General features: G+C 41.8%; 2 protein-coding genes across 2 annotated transcripts in view; one reads left to right on the forward strand and one right to left on the reverse strand.

Annotated features, from left to right (window-relative positions):
* Positions 1-4,883, forward strand: part of LOC308110413 (neuronal acetylcholine receptor subunit alpha-7-like) — a 56,937-nt gene extending 52,054 nt beyond the window's left edge. The window contains exon 10 of the mRNA XM_080464675.1: positions 1,192-4,883. Coding sequence (XP_080320801.1) covers positions 1,192-1,791 — 600 coding nt within the window. The 3' untranslated portion in view covers positions 1,792-4,883. The remainder of the gene's footprint in view (positions 1-1,191) is intronic.
* Positions 4,884-10,872: 5,989 nt separating this feature from the next.
* The window catches only part of dnah6 (dynein, axonemal, heavy chain 6), a gene marked incomplete at its 5' end in the record, with an annotated part of 53,692 nt that continues 47,514 nt past the window's right edge, over positions 10,873-17,050 (reverse strand). Inside the window, 9 exons of the mRNA XM_080463590.1 lie at positions 10,873-11,013; positions 11,274-11,496; positions 12,646-12,797; positions 13,525-13,597; positions 14,938-15,123; positions 15,332-15,459; positions 15,579-15,708; positions 15,933-16,054; positions 16,450-16,569. Coding sequence (XP_080319716.1) covers positions 10,910-11,013; positions 11,274-11,496; positions 12,646-12,797; positions 13,525-13,597; positions 14,938-15,123; positions 15,332-15,459; positions 15,579-15,708; positions 15,933-16,054; positions 16,450-16,569 — 1,238 coding nt within the window. The 3' untranslated portion in view covers positions 10,873-10,909. The remainder of the gene's footprint in view (positions 11,014-11,273; positions 11,497-12,645; positions 12,798-13,524; positions 13,598-14,937; positions 15,124-15,331; positions 15,460-15,578; positions 15,709-15,932; positions 16,055-16,449; positions 16,570-17,050) is intronic.

The following is a 17,050-nucleotide window of genomic DNA, read 5'->3' on the forward strand; positions in this document are numbered from 1 at the left end:
TGATGGAAATATGTTTACGAAAGTGTGTGTGAACCATAATGACTGGTTAACCTCAGAGCATGTAGTTTGCTTTAGTGAGGTTCATTCCTCAGATATTCAGTGTGTAGGTATTTATCTTTGGCACTGAGCACCCAAAGGTGTTAACAAAGGAAGGCTGCAACATTAGTCTAACTTTTTCTTGCTCGAGTTGACTAAGTTTGGAGTTAAAAGACCAGATCGATTAAAGAGCTTTAAAAAAATTGTCACAAACTTGACATTGTGTCCACACATGATAATTGTATCTGGCAGATGACACCAAAATGCATCGCCAATCGATGAAGTGAGGTTACCTTCATGAATATGGATAAATGAGGCGTGCGCACCAGACTGCTTAAAATACCGAGTTCAGGCTAATGAATTAATGTACAACATGCAAAATGAATAACAATATGTCAGACCCCTTTTACACAAAGTTTTAAGTGAAAACGCATTGTTTTTGTTTCAGAAAAGTTGTGTTTACACAGCAACGTTTTGAAAACGATGTCCCTATACATGGAAATGGCAGAAAGGCTGGAAAATAATGTAGTTTACACTACATTAGTTTCACTAGTGCTGTTGTGTGCTTTTTGTGCTATCAACATTAACAATGGGATTACGCAGATGTTCATATGGACAGATGACAAAGCTATTCCAAGTCAACAATAAAACTACCTTTCAGGTCACTCTGGAGGCAAACATTGTTGTTATTGTCCATCTACTGAGCATGTGCAGAAGAACTATTTGCTTCAGGAGCAGCGTATCAGAAAAGCTGCTTCTTCTCCCGTTTCTACGGAGATTGAAAGTTTAGAAAAAGTTGTGTTTGCAGTGGCTCTGAACACCATCGTCATGGAAACGGACACTCAAAACACAATGAAAGTTTTCTGTTTTCTCTTAAAAACATTGGGGTGTCAACGGGGTCTGAAAACATTTGCATTGCCTGTTGTTAACACGACTGAAAAGCAACGCGTAAAGTAGATCGGTCTTTTGCACAAATATTCACCGATATTTTAATTTGCGACCTTTAATTTTGATCCTCACTGTCAGTTTTGTGTTTTTACATTTTGTTTAGTGTAAAAAAAAAGAAGAAAAGAGACGGGCTGTAATAATTGTATTTCTCTTCCTACCTTTTTTAATCTACTTCGATCGCCGGTCTTTTGCCACGTCCTCCTTCAGGTGCGGGTCATTCTGCTGAACTGGTGCGCTTGGTTCCTCCGCATGAAGAAGCCCGGAGAGGAAGCTAAAACAGCTGTGAGCTCCAATGGCCCTCCAACCTACAAGTATCCCCGCTCTCCTCCTCACCACACCAGCACCACCAGCATCCAAATGAGCACCATCCCCGGGCAGGCCTCCACCCAGTCCACCACCACCAACGGGAGCATGAACCTGTACTTTGGCTACCACTCAATGGGCACGGACAACCCCGCCTTCCCGCCCGGCACCGACTCGGGCGTGGTGGTGTGTGGAGGAGGAGGAGGAGGCGGCGGCCACCACAACGGCCCCGCGCAGCACGACGTCCACTTGGATCAGACACGGACTTTGCTGTTGGAGCACGTGCCGGAGATTTCACGGATCCTGGAGGAAGTGCAGTACATTGCGAGGCGCTTCCGCGAGCAGGACGAGGGGGAGGCCATCTGCAGCGAGTGGAAGTTTGCCGCGGCGGTGGTGGATCGGTTGTGCCTGGTGGCCTTCTCGCTCTTCTCCATCATCTGCACCTTCACCATCCTCATGTCAGCTCCCAATTTCATCGAGGCGGTGTCCAAAGACTTCACTTAAGGATCTTTTCTCTCTCTGAGGAGCGAAGGAGAGGCAAAGTTGACACTGATGTCTGACATGACGAGCGCCGTCCCTCTATCTTTACATATTTGTCAATAGTCTATGGTTGGGGTGATGTGGTTTTATTTTTTTTCCCCCTTTCAAGGTGGCTCTCCTCGCTAACATCACACGCCATGTTGAAGTTGGGACTACATGTCGTAGTTAATGATGTAGAAACTCACACTAATGCACTTTTCACAAGTATCCCCACTGCATCACATCATTTACTTGTTATCACTGTGGCTTCACGTCCCATCAAAACTCCTCTTCACACTCTTTTCTAAATCCTTCCTCCGGCGTCTTTCCTTTAAGGCCCCGTTTGCATGACGTTTCATGTAAAATGCATTGTTTTAGCGTTTTCATTTCAGAAAGGTTTCGCGTTTCCACAGCAACGTTTTACAAACGATGTCCGTTCCCATGGAAATTGCCGTGATGCTCACGCGCAGTAGCTGTGTTTCCGCCGTCGACACGGGGCGTTTTCAAAAAGTTCCACATCGGAAGCCAAATGTTGTTCTCTTGGAAAACTCACAAGTAAATGTCCTCAGCAGGATCTCACAGTACAATCAAGAAAAAGCGAACCATTACAACACTCGACAACCTCAACTATCCACTTACAGCACAGACTCATCATCTAGTCACTTTCTCCTTTTATTCGATTTTGTGTATAAAATGTCATTAAAGACAGAAAATGACGACGTCTCAGAGCTTGAAGTGACTTTGCCAGGTAGTTCAACTTCACCAGCAGGCTAAAACCTCAACCTAACACCTTCTCTTATAACAGAGGCCATTAACAATATATATTAACCTTTACCTTTTCCGCATACATAACTATTCAATCTGGTCCCGAACCAGGGCCTTTTCCCCTTTTTCCAGTAATTCCCATCATGACTTTTTCTCGGTCACTCTTTGCACAGCAGAAATCCAGGTTCTCGTCCCATAAATGTGATGAAGAGAGTTTTAACAGTGTGACTGAAGGACACGTTGAACATTGACATTCACAGTTTTGCTCTTTTCAGCTCATTTTCACCAACTGTGAAGTAATTTCAGGAGAAACCTCCCAACCTCTCAACCCACTGTTCTGTATTTTAAGTGTTGGCATAAATGTGTGTCTGCTAAACGCACGCTTCACGCAGCATTCATCTCCTGAGTCTCTGTTTACCTGCTGGTTACATGATTGTTGTTTATCTTATGAAAAAAAGAAGATTACGATTGAAAAGACAATGTTTCTTAAATGTATTGGAGAGGCGGCGCCGCGATGCGTTGAGCACTAATCTTCTGTAGTGCTGTTTGTTTCCACTGTACAAAACACATTTGTCCTCTAATCTCTACAACAACATGCAACAAGGATTACTGCGTGACCTTACGTAACAGATTTGTGTTAAACCTCGATTCTTCTCACCACACTGAGTGTCTCCTTTGACCTTCGGCGGTTTATGACATGAGCAAATCCCAAATTTAACCCAACGGCCCTCGGACTTGTCTGCAGGTGGACTTTGAAGAGGAACTGAAGAGGGGTGTGTGCCTGCTCCAAAGAAACCTCTAAAAATGGACTCCATGCTGTTAATCGATGGCCCGAATGCAGCTGCCACCTTTTGACTACCTTTCATGTAAACGCTCATATCCTCCAATCACGGACATACAGGAAGCAGTGGAGCCAGTGTGGTGTGAAATGTACATGCAAAAATGCTTAAAGGGGTACGTTTTTTTAGCATTCTGTGATCCTCACACCTTTTATAAACCTAACCAGGGATGTGCTTTTTTTAACATTTGTTTTGCTTTTAACATACAGGTACAATATGTACTGTCTTTGTTTAATGTAAATCAGTACTACTTAAAACAATCACCCAAAGGCAATTGCGGTTCAAGTTTAGTCTTGCAATACAGGTTTTTAACCACAAGATGGTGTCTTGAGTCATTCAAAGAAACAGAAAAAAGACAATGTTGGAAGTTATACAGTATATACGAAACATGAGTTAAATTTGACATATTTCTCTTTAAAGAAGACAGTGTTGTTTTGGAAAAGGAAACATTTTAGGATTTCCCGCAGAGTTAAATACGTTCAAGTGTCTTGCCCTCTATACTTATTTTCAGTTAAAAAAAAAAACAACTTCTAAGCAGATACTGTATTCCACATTTGACATTTTTACAAGCTATTCATGCTAAATCTGCGTTTCATACCCTGCGCCACGGAAAGCCTCCCAAAAAAGGTCACCTGGCTTTAAAATTGTACCAGTTCAACCACCTTTTTCCCTCTAAAATGTATAAACAAGAGCAGGGTGAGTTGTGAGACATCTGATATTGTTTTACACAAAAAAATATCTTTACTCACATACAACCTCAAATAGGTACACACACACATGCACAAGCTGTCTTGCAGCGATAAGAGCCCCATAATATACTTAGTCTATCTTGAATCTGCGTGGGTCCTTCTCTTCTAATGTAAATTTCCTTAAATATTGTTCATTTTGCTATTACACACTCAGTTTGTGTACTTTTAGTGGCAGTAAGCCATAAGCTGTCTTTATATTTCCTTTGGATGGGAAAAGCCTACATGTGGAGGAAGAAGGGTCATTAAGTGTGTTGCATAAAGGTTATAGGATTAATGCAAAACCTCGATCACTGACTCATCTCAGACGAGATAAACAAGATGTGACAAATATAGAGACTTTGTAAGATACTCGGGGCCGTTTCTATTGTTGCTCTCGTTGGTTCTATGTGTCTATATTTTTAGGTGAAAAGCGGCAACAATACTCAAAAGTGTTCCGATGAGAAACTATGAATATTGACACTGGAATAAAAATGTGAAATAAACGTTAAATGTGACACTTCAAAAGCACAGTTCAAACTGGTGAAACTTTGATGGTCGATGTTAAGTACACTTAAAATAAGGGTGTGATCATTCTACTGTGTTATATCTTTCAAATCATCAGTGTTGTTCTTTGCTCAACTTTTTTTTTCTTTCTTTTTTTTTGTGGTTTGTGCCTCTCTGCTTAGTATGATTCAGTCTTCTTTGGAAAATGTACATATATGCTCAGTGTACATGATATTTTGAGAAAAATAAAGGAAAAATCCAATAATTATTGCATCTGAGTGGGTACAACTCAACAAACTTCAATTGAAAATGCATGGAGGTTGGTTGTTTTAGTAATGAAACCACACACACACCCGTGTGTGGACAACAAAACGTTATAAACATTAACAATGGGAGTCCACAGACATTTGTATGGACCGACGACCCCGTTGGATTATTATTATGGTGACTGTCAACTATAAAACTACCAAGTTCCAGGAGAATATGGACTTGGAGACACTGGAAGCCACAATTGTTTTTAGCGTCCGTCTGCTGAGCATGTGCAGAAGAACTAGTCACTATGGTCACATGTGCATTGGCGGTGTTTCCGGAAAGTGCCGTTTTCGCCGCTTTACAAAAGTTCCACCTTGGGAGCCGTTCTTAAAAAAGTAGTTCAGTAGCTCAGAGCATCGTTGTCGTGAAAATGGACACCCAAAACACAACAAAAGTTTTGTTATTTTGCTTAAAATCGTTTTTGTGTAAATGGGCGCTTAATGGTTGACTTGCAAAACACGCAACCGTCAAGACAAATCTATTCCTGCAACTGTTTCAGTGAATCCGGCCCCATAGTTTCACAGGATTTCATTATTTCCAGCAAAGAACTCACGTCTTGAGGCACAATTTTGACAAGACAAAATAGTCTTCTTGTTAAGAGTTACAAGAGAAAACCTTTGCAGATACTTTTGCGGATATCAAAGCCAAAGAATAGAATTCAAACTGCAGATGAGATAAGTTAGTTAACCTCTGTGGGAAGGAGAAACATCCACCCCTCCGTCACCTCAAAATCTATACTGATCAAAGTGTGTTAATACAAATACAAAGCAAGTTTAGGACAATTACTGTTACTTGTGGATTTGGGGAGGTTTTAGCTCTTCCCGTCTTCAAAGTAAGCTAATATTGACTAGTATTTATAATATAACATCAAATGAGAAGATTTCTTGGGTGTGTAACAGATTGTTTCAAAGTCTCACATTTACTGTGCATGACAATAACGTCGCGGTATGAAAACTCAGACTCGAGCAATTGCGACAAAGTGCTCTGTGTAAAAGGTTGATATATGTGTGTGTGTGTTTGTGTGTTCCATATTGACAAAGTGACAGCCATTTTTCTTGACAAATGAAGCCAACAATTACAGCCAGAATCAGTTGATTTATGAACGCAGTCGCTTCTCCATCGATTCACTTTTGGTTTGTGAGTGTTGTCTGTTTGTGGCTGTTGGCTTCATACGTGAAAAGCATGGTGGTGAATATCTTATAACTCAGAGAGAAATGTATGCATGGTGCGTTGCAAAGTGACTCATCCACAATTGACAAATATAGTTAACAATTACAGATTCTGCTGATTTATGAAAGCAGGCAGCTCCTTAATGATTTTCTGTGTGTGTGTGTGTGTGTGTGTGTGTGTGTGTGTGTGTGTGTGTGTGTGTGTGTGTGTGTGTGTGTGTGTGTGTGTGTGTGTGTGTGTGTGTGTGTGTGTGTGATTTTTGTGATACGGTTACATGAAAATGACACAAACAGCCAAGAAAACTGTTAAACTGTTCATGTAGACTTTCTTTGTTGTCATTTTGCATCTCGGTAATTACTCTTATGGCGGCTTATTACCCTTTAAAATGGGACTACGTAACAAATGTGCATTTCGAGGATGAGCATCAGCAGCTCTATGAGAATGAGCTCATGAAAAAGGACCATAATCAATGTTAAACATCTTATCTCCGCTGTGAACATTGACTTTTGGACCAACTGGTGTACCCCAGATGCTCTGCTGATCCCCTCACAAATGCATGTTTCTTACAAATGTGGCTCAGTTTAAGACAAGAATGAACAGGCTGTCCAACAGAATGTCCATGGTTGTGACAAAAAATTCACCCGAGACGACTTTCCCAGTGGATTTGTTGCTGCTTATGAGGAAGTTTCAGACTCACAGAGTTGTGCCCTCGATGCTCCCGGAGCTGACAGGTTAACTGGAGTCCAGCCTGCAGACGGAACGGCTCGGCAGACGTCCTCATTTTGTCAAGGAGGGGAAAACGCTGAGGCAGACCGAGTCGGGAGGGATCCAATCTCCTCACTGCCTGTGATATTACACACACACACACACACACACACACACACACACACACACACACACACACACACACACACACACACACACACACACACACACACACACACCCTTCAGTGTGATAACATGTTGAAATTGGTCAAATCTAATCTCAGGCTTCACTACACGCAGGCGAATGGACAGCTGTTGATGGCTGACATTTCACCAAACTGTGTCAAACCATGTAAACACCCACACACACACACACACACACACACACCCACACACACACACACACACACACACACACACACACACACACACACACACACACACACACACACACACACACACACACACACACACACACACACACACACACACACACACACACACACCTCTCCAGCCACGTGCTGCCTCCCTGGCCCTGCTCCTCAGATAGAAGAAACCACCTGAGTCGTCAGGTGTTCTTATGTAACCACTCTGAATAAGGTTTGCTCTGTTTAGTGGTGGGCTTGTTGTCTGGTCAGATGAACAGATCTCCGTGGGCTTGGGCCAGTTACTACAATGTAAAGACGACACACCTGCGCCGCCTGTTATCTGTTGTAGTTTGGTGTGTGGAGTAAACGCTTGTCTCCATAGTTGTACCTAAACGTGAACTTATCTGGAACACCTGCGCTCGGTCACAGATGGTACGCATGTCATATAAGAATTCTAAAGTGGAATATCATTTTCATTCAGGTCTGAAGCAAATAATCCAACAACTCAGAGACAAATGCTTCCATAAACATGAGTAAATTAGGGAATTTCAAGCCCCCTTTTCACTTTTTACACCCTATATTCAGTAAAGTCTCACCATTGTTCTGGCCTCGCTTATTACACAACATGGGGCCTTAGAGAGATCAGTACATAACGTTTGTTGTCATCATCAGTCTGACTGCAGTACACGTTGCTCCTCTTCCAGACAATTAGACCTGTGGTGTTTGTGGTGTTTGGTTGGCCTTAGGAGAGGATAAACCTCATCAGAGCAGGTCTTTCCACACGGTTTCTGTTCGTCTCCTCTGCTGGACCCCGGTGTATCTCTGATGGCTGCTGCATGGCTGCTTGGAAATGATCGTCCCTGTGTTTTTTTGCTGTTCTGCCACCCACGCTGCACAGTTTATAGTCCTCTGTCCTTTCTTATTATTCCTGAGTTTTGTCACTTTGGCACTCAGGCGAACTCAAACTCTATATTTAGTGGGATGAGTACACAGTCCGTTAATGTGGGATCACAGCTTTTTGGGCACTGCGGCTCATCATGCAAACCCTGCGGTGAGCGGTTCAATCCCCTGGCTCACCCGGTCTCTGAGTCAGCGTGTTCCTCTGTGAGGTGTGAACACCTTGCATGGCAGCCATCGCCGTCGGTGTGTGAATGATTGTGTAAACATGTGAATGTGACTGATTGTACAAAGAGACCGCGAAAGAGCTATAATAAGCTTTGTAAGTGAAGTCCATCAACCTTTTGTATGAACGATCTGCATCAATTCCAAAATGTTGGTCACTTTAGATTATCATGTCATCAATTCTAAAGAAAATGTGTGTTTCAGTATAACAGCTTTACGACCAGCAGCAAGCGGATTTTACCATCAACTCAAATACAGAAAACATCCTTCAATATTGGGCTCAACATACTTAGTATAACAACAGCCAAAATCCTGAAAGTCATCAGGATAGTGGAACCTTTAATGGAATGCGTTCCAGTTCAACAACCTGTGTGACCTCGGCGTTCTAATCTGAAAAAGGCAAACACTTCCTCTCCAGATGAAATGGCTGTTGTCAGCATTATTAAAACAAATGACACATCGCAGCAGTGTGTGTGTGTGTGTGTGTGTGTGTGTGTGTGTGTGTGTGTGTGTGTGTGTGTGTGTGTGTGTGTGTGTGTGTCTTTAATCATCTCAAACATGTAAATCAATAGTCAAATATCTGTGTTAACAGCTGTTGTCCAGCAGCTGTTAAATTAAACTCTGCCTCGATATCCAATCCTCCTTTTTTCTTCGTGTGTTTGAAGAAAAAAAAAAGAGAAAAAAAATCTATTTTTCTTTGAGACCCATCTGTTTCAAACATCAACCACATCCTCTTCCCCCTGATTTAATCTACAGGGATGAAAGAAAAAAACAAAAAACAAAAATAAATAAATAAATAAATTAAAAAAAAAAAAAAAAAAAAAATATATATATATATATATATATATATATATATATATATATATATATATATATATATATATATATATATATATATATATATATATTGTTATTCTGGTTTGAGAGTGACTGGGGCATATAATCTTATTATTCCTTTAATCCGTTTTCCATCCTGTTCTCTCAAATTATCAGTACAGTTCATCCATTCACAGCTACTCATGGGGCGTATTGTGGGTTCATTAAAGGATCGATTGGTTAAAAAAAAGGAGGTTAATAAAGGAGATTACCAGGTCAGTGGATATCACTGCTGATGATCGAGAAGCAGAAGAATTTTATCCATGAGTGAAGACGTGTGTGCAGTCACCGAATTAACACTGGAATGAATGAACACTGGAAAAACAGAAGCACTATTTTTAGGGCCGGAATTGACTTTGTTTTTTTTTTTTTACAGTCTGGGATGAAAATTGTGTGAAGACGAGATTATTAAATGTAAAAGGTTTCACCTCTGACCGGACGTGTCCTGGTTTCTAAAAGCCCCCACGAAGTCATGCGGCTCATCACCATTTACAGATTTAGGAGAATCGGTGCATAAGGTGCACTCCATCTGACAATGTCTCCCAGACCTGCAGTGAAGAGGACAAAGGAAAAGGCAATAAGTTGCTGGAAATGTCCAGGAAATGAGAAATCAGACTGAAACCTGAACAAAAAGAAGTGTATAGTTTAAGGTTGTCGGTTTTCATTTCTCTCCCAGTTCAATGTCAGCAAGTAACAAACTATCTGATGTTACATCTTATCTATGACTGAACACCAGTCAGTAGACCCCCGTGGTAGACCCCCACCCCCCCCCACCACCACCACCTTTAGCCCAATTTCAGTCATTTACTCTGCATCATTTCAAACACTTGCTCTTTTTGACACGCAAATGAGAAACATCTTATGATGTCATTCGAATACAGTTGTGAAGACGCATTACAGAGCATTTGTTTGAGCATCTCCTCCCCAGGTTGTGTTTTTTTTTTCTCTCCATGCCCTGCTTGCAGTTTGTAGTGCAGTAAGGAGTGGAGAGGCAGTGTGTATGACAGAGACTGAGTGAGTCCGCATTCTGCCCCAGTGCTGCAGTGGGTGTACTTAATGTGTTTGAAGAGTCATATTTTATGTTTTTGCACTGCATGCCCCTAAGTGACACAAATGGGCTGTTGATGTGTGTGGGGGCTGTGGTGGAAACATTTCATCATTTGATGATCATCACTCCTTCTCCTGACTCAACACATCCCTCTCAGCTATCTGGGTTTTTTTTTTTTTTTCCCCCCATTTGTGAACCATTAGCATCTATGGAGCCCATCTCCCCATCACCGTTCATCCATTCAATAGATCTCTTCTGCCGTCCATCCCTTTGTCTTTGCTCTCCCCGAGGCTACGTGTGTTCTGTAAAATTCACTGAGCACATTCATCCAGTGACTTACCGCTCAGCGCTGAAAGGAGCTTCCAGTATGGGAGTGCAGTATGTGCTGTTTACATCCAACAGGAACGCCTTATCTTCGGCGATCTGGATGTACTGCTCCACAGTCGTTACGTGTCAGAAAGATAAGACTCTGTCACTGCACAGATCTGATATTAATCTATTCGAATACACATGGAGGAGGCGATAGATCAAACTTGCTGAGGAGTGTTTAATACATTTTACCTGAACACAGTGCACTTTAAGCATTAACCGACTCAAAGTAAAATAATTTGAAAAGAGTTACGTATTTTGGATGTTTAAATTTCAGTTTTATTCTTGAATAGAGACTTAATCATCCAGCTGGCAAAGGAGTGCAGTAGCTTTTGATATCCAGTAGTCACTGGGCCGCTTGGAGGGAAGCATTACTGTCACCACGAAATTAGTGGAGTGACCTGAGGAGAGACAGAGAAGCAAGGAGAAAAAAAACATGAAGTCGACATTGTTTATGGATGACAAAACCAGAAAACAACCTCGCCTGGTTATTAAATGCAAAGTGTATAAATTATTCTACATTCACTGCTTCTCGTGTGTGTGTGTGTGTGTGTGTGTGTGTGTGTGTGTGTGTGTGTGTGTGTGTGTGTGTGTGTGTGTGTGTGTGTGTCTGTGTGTGTGTGTGTGCGTGTTTGTGTGTGTGTGTGGCTCCAGCGTGTACCTGTGGTGGACAGAGTCCCTGCTCTGGCCGAGGTCTTGTACAGTGGGGCGTGGTAGAGGCCCGGCTCGGGCTCGTAGTTCTGCCATGGCTCAAAGTGCACCACGGGCAGCACGGCGTTCATCTCTCGGGGCAACGCGTCTTCAATCACCATGTCGACGTCGTCCCATCGGCCGGCATCCATGAACATGCCGTGCACGAGCACGCCGTCCTCCGGCTCTGGCAGCTTGGTGGATGAGAAATGAGATTGTTTCATTCGTGTAGTTTTTACAGTATGACTTTCGCAGGATTACTGATTGATTACTTTCTAATTTGTTGGGCTTTTCTCTGTTAAAAGTGCCTACAAATGACTGTGTCGTATGTGGTGCTATATAAATAAAGTTGCATTGAATTAATCACTTCACCGCAGTTCATTATTGAAGCTGTAATATCACAGTAAGAACACAAAGGTCTTTTATGAAAGAAACTATGATGCAACTATTTTATCCACCATGTTTCTTTAGAAAGACTTATGGAAAACAAGATGACACCAAAACAATAATCTGGTCATCATCTGACTGCTAAGTGACCTTCATTCTTTCAAAACAGCCACGGGAAACCTATATAGTGTAACACAATCTGAGACTGAAAGAAAGCCAACAATCAAACACACTAATATTAATAAAGCTGAAATGGTGGAAGGAAATATGCAGATAAAAGAAGTTCTTTAAAGAGATCAGTCACACTTAAATACTCATGGAGTGGAAAAATCCACCTTTTAACTTATTTAACTTAAGTTACAGTTAAGTAAAAAAAAAAAAAAACGTTTTTAGGCATTTTTATTTCTCAACCTGCTCTCTCCTTGTACGAAAGAAGAGGAAAAAACTCTTCCTGCACGTAAAGACTTTCACTTTTTTACCAAGAAACATTCACACATTTTCCCAGGTCCTGCCTTTTTTTATCTTTAAAAAACCAACATCAGAAAATGATGCAATGATAAAATCAATTCCGGCAGTATGCAGATTCGCAAGAAGGTCAAATTTTGGACCATGTGCACATTCTCTGATTTCTTCCAAACTTGAGGTTTTTTTTTGTTAACATGAAGACCATTTGAACAATATTTTGCTGCAGTTACATATTTCCTGAAGGCATTAATGGAACACACCAAGAACAGGCTAAAACTGTTATTCTTAGTTTATTGGCAAAAGGCCTTGTGGTTTTTACTGCTGACTGTGCAGTGAAACCTACCGTTGTACCCGTTTAGCGGGAAATACACTTATAAGTCTGCTAAAATCAGTCAGTTTATAAGAGCCTCAGGTAAACACGGAAAACTGTTTGACATTACTCATGCTGGGCAGATTTGAGTTAATATAATCGATATCATTTTTGCCTTTACCTCATCGTCCATGTCCAGTTTTGAAGCGTTGGGCAGAGAGCGGAGGGCCTCACACACGGCGGCCTCGTCTCGATACGCCGGCACCATGTTGAAGCGAAAGCTGAGCTCGTCAATAGGCAGGTTGTAGCGCCGGGCGTGATTCTGCAGGACTCCTGCAGGTCAGAGCAGGCAGAGGAGAGAGAGCATCAAAGTTGAACTTCATTTTTCTGATGTTTATCCCACAACGGGCCGAACGGTTTATTGTGAACATTTAACTTTGTTTTGAAATAAATGACACTTTTCATGTAAATGCTTAAACTTTGTAGTTTTGTAACATAAATTAATTAAATGCTGACTTACCTATTATTAAAATATTTAAAAATATTATACCCCTTAAGATAAATCTTTAATCACCGTGTGCACTAAGCCCTGTTTATAGTAATGAAGTACCAAAGCATATCATTTTGTTTGATCACTTCACACATACTGTATTTTGCAGTCAGACTCTTCAACCAAGCCTGCTCCCAGTAGACCACTGACAACCGGACAATATCGCTCCACTCCAACTGTGCAATAAGTGGTGCAATAACTATAATAATCTATAAAAACGTATTTACTATGTGCAATACATCCACCCCCATATTCTGTACATGTCCACACTTATAGGCACTGTGTGCATATTTTTTATTATATTGTATTTTTATCTGCTTTTGTTTTTAGTTTCAGCTATGTGTGCTTCTTCTCTTTACTATCCTGTTGTACCACTGCACATTTCTCCACATGTGAGGTAAATAAAGGCATATCTTATCTTATTTTGGATTTTTTTTATTTTAACATAATCAAAGTACATTTTAAAAAGAAATGATTGAAAGAGAAAATGTTGGTGATGCGGTATTTTACCAGTAAGAAAGCCTTGAGGGAAGAAGAATCCCGAGATCCAGAAAGACTTGGGCTGACCTCGCGTGATCCAAGTCTGGCAAGAGAGGACAAGAGCAAAAACACCAAGCCAAGGGAGAGACGTAATTAAAAAAATGGCTTTAAATAACTTTTTTTTTAATGTGTAGTTTCATTAAGCTACGGTGCATTACGGGCGTCCTGTTACTTCTGGGACTTGAAAGTGACGCAGTGACTCAGCTTGTGCACGGTGAGGTGGATTCTCTCTTCGGAGGTGGTGAACATTTGCAGTCTGACTCAGCGGCTACACATCACTTTGAGAACTCATGCAACTTCTCCCCGTTTGCCTCTTTGTAGTGCGTTTGTATGTGTGAGAGTGAATTTTAGGGATTGCACAAATATGTGCAGACCAGCCTTACGGAAGAGCGGCTAAAGCCGGGAGAGGTTAACCAAATGCATCAAGGGAGTGTGTCAGGAGACGGGAGGAGGATAGGGGGAGACCAACATGGTCGGTGCCTCCGGGAGGGAGAGCAGAGTGGGCATGTGTTATTACTGTTCTTCGTCCGAATGAGAAAATACATGAATCAAACATGCAGAAACACATGTAACGCACACTCACAGTCACGCATGCGCGCCTCCTTTGTCAGATCAGTGTCCGTGAGTCATTGATATGCAGAGAATGTCCTTCAGAAGAATCAAATACATGTTTTTCAACATGCAAACTCCTCCCAGAAAGGTTTTACACCAGGGAAGGACCTTCCACCTCATATGTTTTTCATTTGACATTTTGTCATTTTCAATAAAACTCTCTCGAGCTCTTGAAATGTACAAGCTTTTTTCCAATATATTTACTAAACTATTAATAATAGGTTTAGTTTCAGTTGATTCTCTCTATATATAACATAGAAGAATTCTGTAAAATAATGCATTACATATAGGTGTGTAGATAGATTGATGAGAGATATTCATATTAGTGTAAATAGATTTTTTTATTTTGTGTGTGAATCTATATTTAGTGTATATATTGACATGTCTGGAATGAAATAGCAACAACGACCAAATAGATAAATGAATTAACAACAATAATGATAATAATTATACGTGTTGTTGGTTAAAAAAACAACCTCCAAATTACAAGGGGTTATTTGATTAGAAATATCAGTAACCCGTCACACACCCCAGCTGGAGCCCATCTCTGAAGTCAACCGTTACAGGAAGCTCATGCAAAGCAGCACATGTATTATACATTTGTATTGAATGTGGATTGAGAAAATGCCCTTCTTCATACATGGTGGAGTGATCAGATATTTGTCACTCCTAGCAATGTTCAAAAGAAAAATAGAATTGAACTCAAGATGAAACTTCATGGACTCATTATAATCTGTGTTTCCATGCAAATATCAGGATTCTTTCCCAAACCTGGATGAAGGTCGTCCGGAGAGCCAGGTCTTTGACCCAGGAAGACAGCGGCTTGAGGGAAGGGTAGGCAGAGTTTGCCCAGTGAATGGGAACCTGATTGTTTAGGAAGCTTGTGTAGATTCGGTCCATCTCCTCTGACATCACAACCAAACCTGCTATTGCCTTCTGCAGAGTCACAAGAGAAACCTAGGAAGCACAGCGAGAATCACAAATCACAATGTGGTGACAGAAAGGACATGGCAGGTGTGTTTACATGCAGGATGTTGCTGCTTTTTTAATGGTAAAACTAATTTCAAGTCGTCAAAATGTCACAATACTTATAACAGCGATTCTGAAGTGTCCAGAAATAGTCTGCAGCACACAAATGTGCTTGTTGATGTGTGATGCGTGTTACCCTGAGAACTCGCAACAGGTTGTTGAATCTGTCTGCCTCCTGGCCCAAAACAGTCGTGAGGGAGTTGAGGCGGCCATTTTCGTCTCGTACAAACAACGTTTCGACTGCCTCGTCCATGTCGAGACGCTCTGCGGGGACAAAGAACAACTCGTGCTCGGACAGACAGATGCACGCTGCATGTCCATGAACGTCATCTTCGGCGATGACAAAGATGTGTGTGGGACTGGGACTGGAGGCGTGTACGCACCAGGTAGTTTGGAAAGGATGAATTCAGCAAGCTCACAGACAATGTCATCGTTAGTTTTAGCCCCGTGACACGCTGAAGAACGAGGATTCACGTCCAGGATGGTGTTGATCAGAGTCATGGTTTCTTGGCGCTGTGGGGACACACACACACAGATATTTTCCATCCCCCGTGCTCTGAGAATTCATAAACTAAATGAGCTCCATATTAAATCATAGATCGGCTCACAAGACTTAAACCTAAAGGTGAAAATCACAGAGTTTATGATTTTATGGGGTAATAAACAAAACGACAGAAAGCAACTGTGAGGCAGGGAGTGTTTATAGATAATTAGCTGGTGTTGGTGCTTTTCCTCACCTGGAAAGCCAGGTTGGCATTTTCATGCATGCCAAAGACTTCAGGATCATCGATGATCGGAAGACTCTCGATGTACTTCTTATATTGCTCGAGTTTGTCTTCCTCTGGGGCGTAGTAGATACCTTGGAATCAGGAGAGAAAAACATTAATCCAAAGAAAAGATAAAAAATACGAGCGCACACTGTGACTAAAAGAGCCACACACACACACACACACACACACACACACACACACACACACACACACACACACACACACACACACACACACACACACACACACACACACACACACACACACACACACACACACAGCATGTGTAAAGCTGAAGCTTCTCACACGATAATCTCAACTGTAACTAACTGATTTAATATTGCCCTATTTATAACCTTACATGCACGAACACAGGCACACGCTGAATTCTGTTTTTCTGCGAAGTCCTTCGATCACTTCCTCTGTGCTCCATAGATTAGATTTATGGGGCTAAGTGGTGAGTGGGAGGAAAGAGAAACGATACCTGAGGAGGAGTACGCGTAGCCGGGCTGCAGAGTCTCCGGAGAGAAGAAGCCTTTGAGGACAGTCCTGAGACAGCGCTGGTCCCACACGTCTGTCACTCTGCCTCCGTACGTGATCTCGCCTGCAGATTGTGGAGGAAATGTGATGTTGGTTCAGTTTGAAGACTGACGCAAGCTCGAAATCGCAGTGCAACAGGACAACAGATCTATATGCAAAGAGAACATCTTCAGATGTCACACAGAACAATCACAATATTCTCCTGAGTTATGCAACACAGAGGAATGAACAATAAGACAAATCTCAGTTGAAAGCCTCTAATGAGCTGCAGGCACGGTAAAGCTGGCCGAGTCATTTTGCACAAGGGGAGACGGAGTGCGGCACTTGAGAGAGAAAGTCCAATAACATGCTTGGTTTGAGCCCGAATTCTTCCACTGAAAAGAATCTGAAGCCTTGAGTCACTGTTTGAATTAAAGATTAAACTAATAACACAGGAGTGTGATAACAACAACCAGGGACGTCAATTGGATGGCGTGCGTTCCTTTGAGCATAAACGGGGGGCGTGTTATGATTCAGCGGTGTAATTGAAAACCAGATTAGGAAAA

Source organism: Lipophrys pholis (genome assembly GCF_963383615.2).
Source record: "Lipophrys pholis genome assembly, chromosome: 5".
Classification (NCBI taxonomy): Eukaryota; Metazoa; Chordata; class Actinopteri; order Blenniiformes; family Blenniidae; genus Lipophrys; species Lipophrys pholis.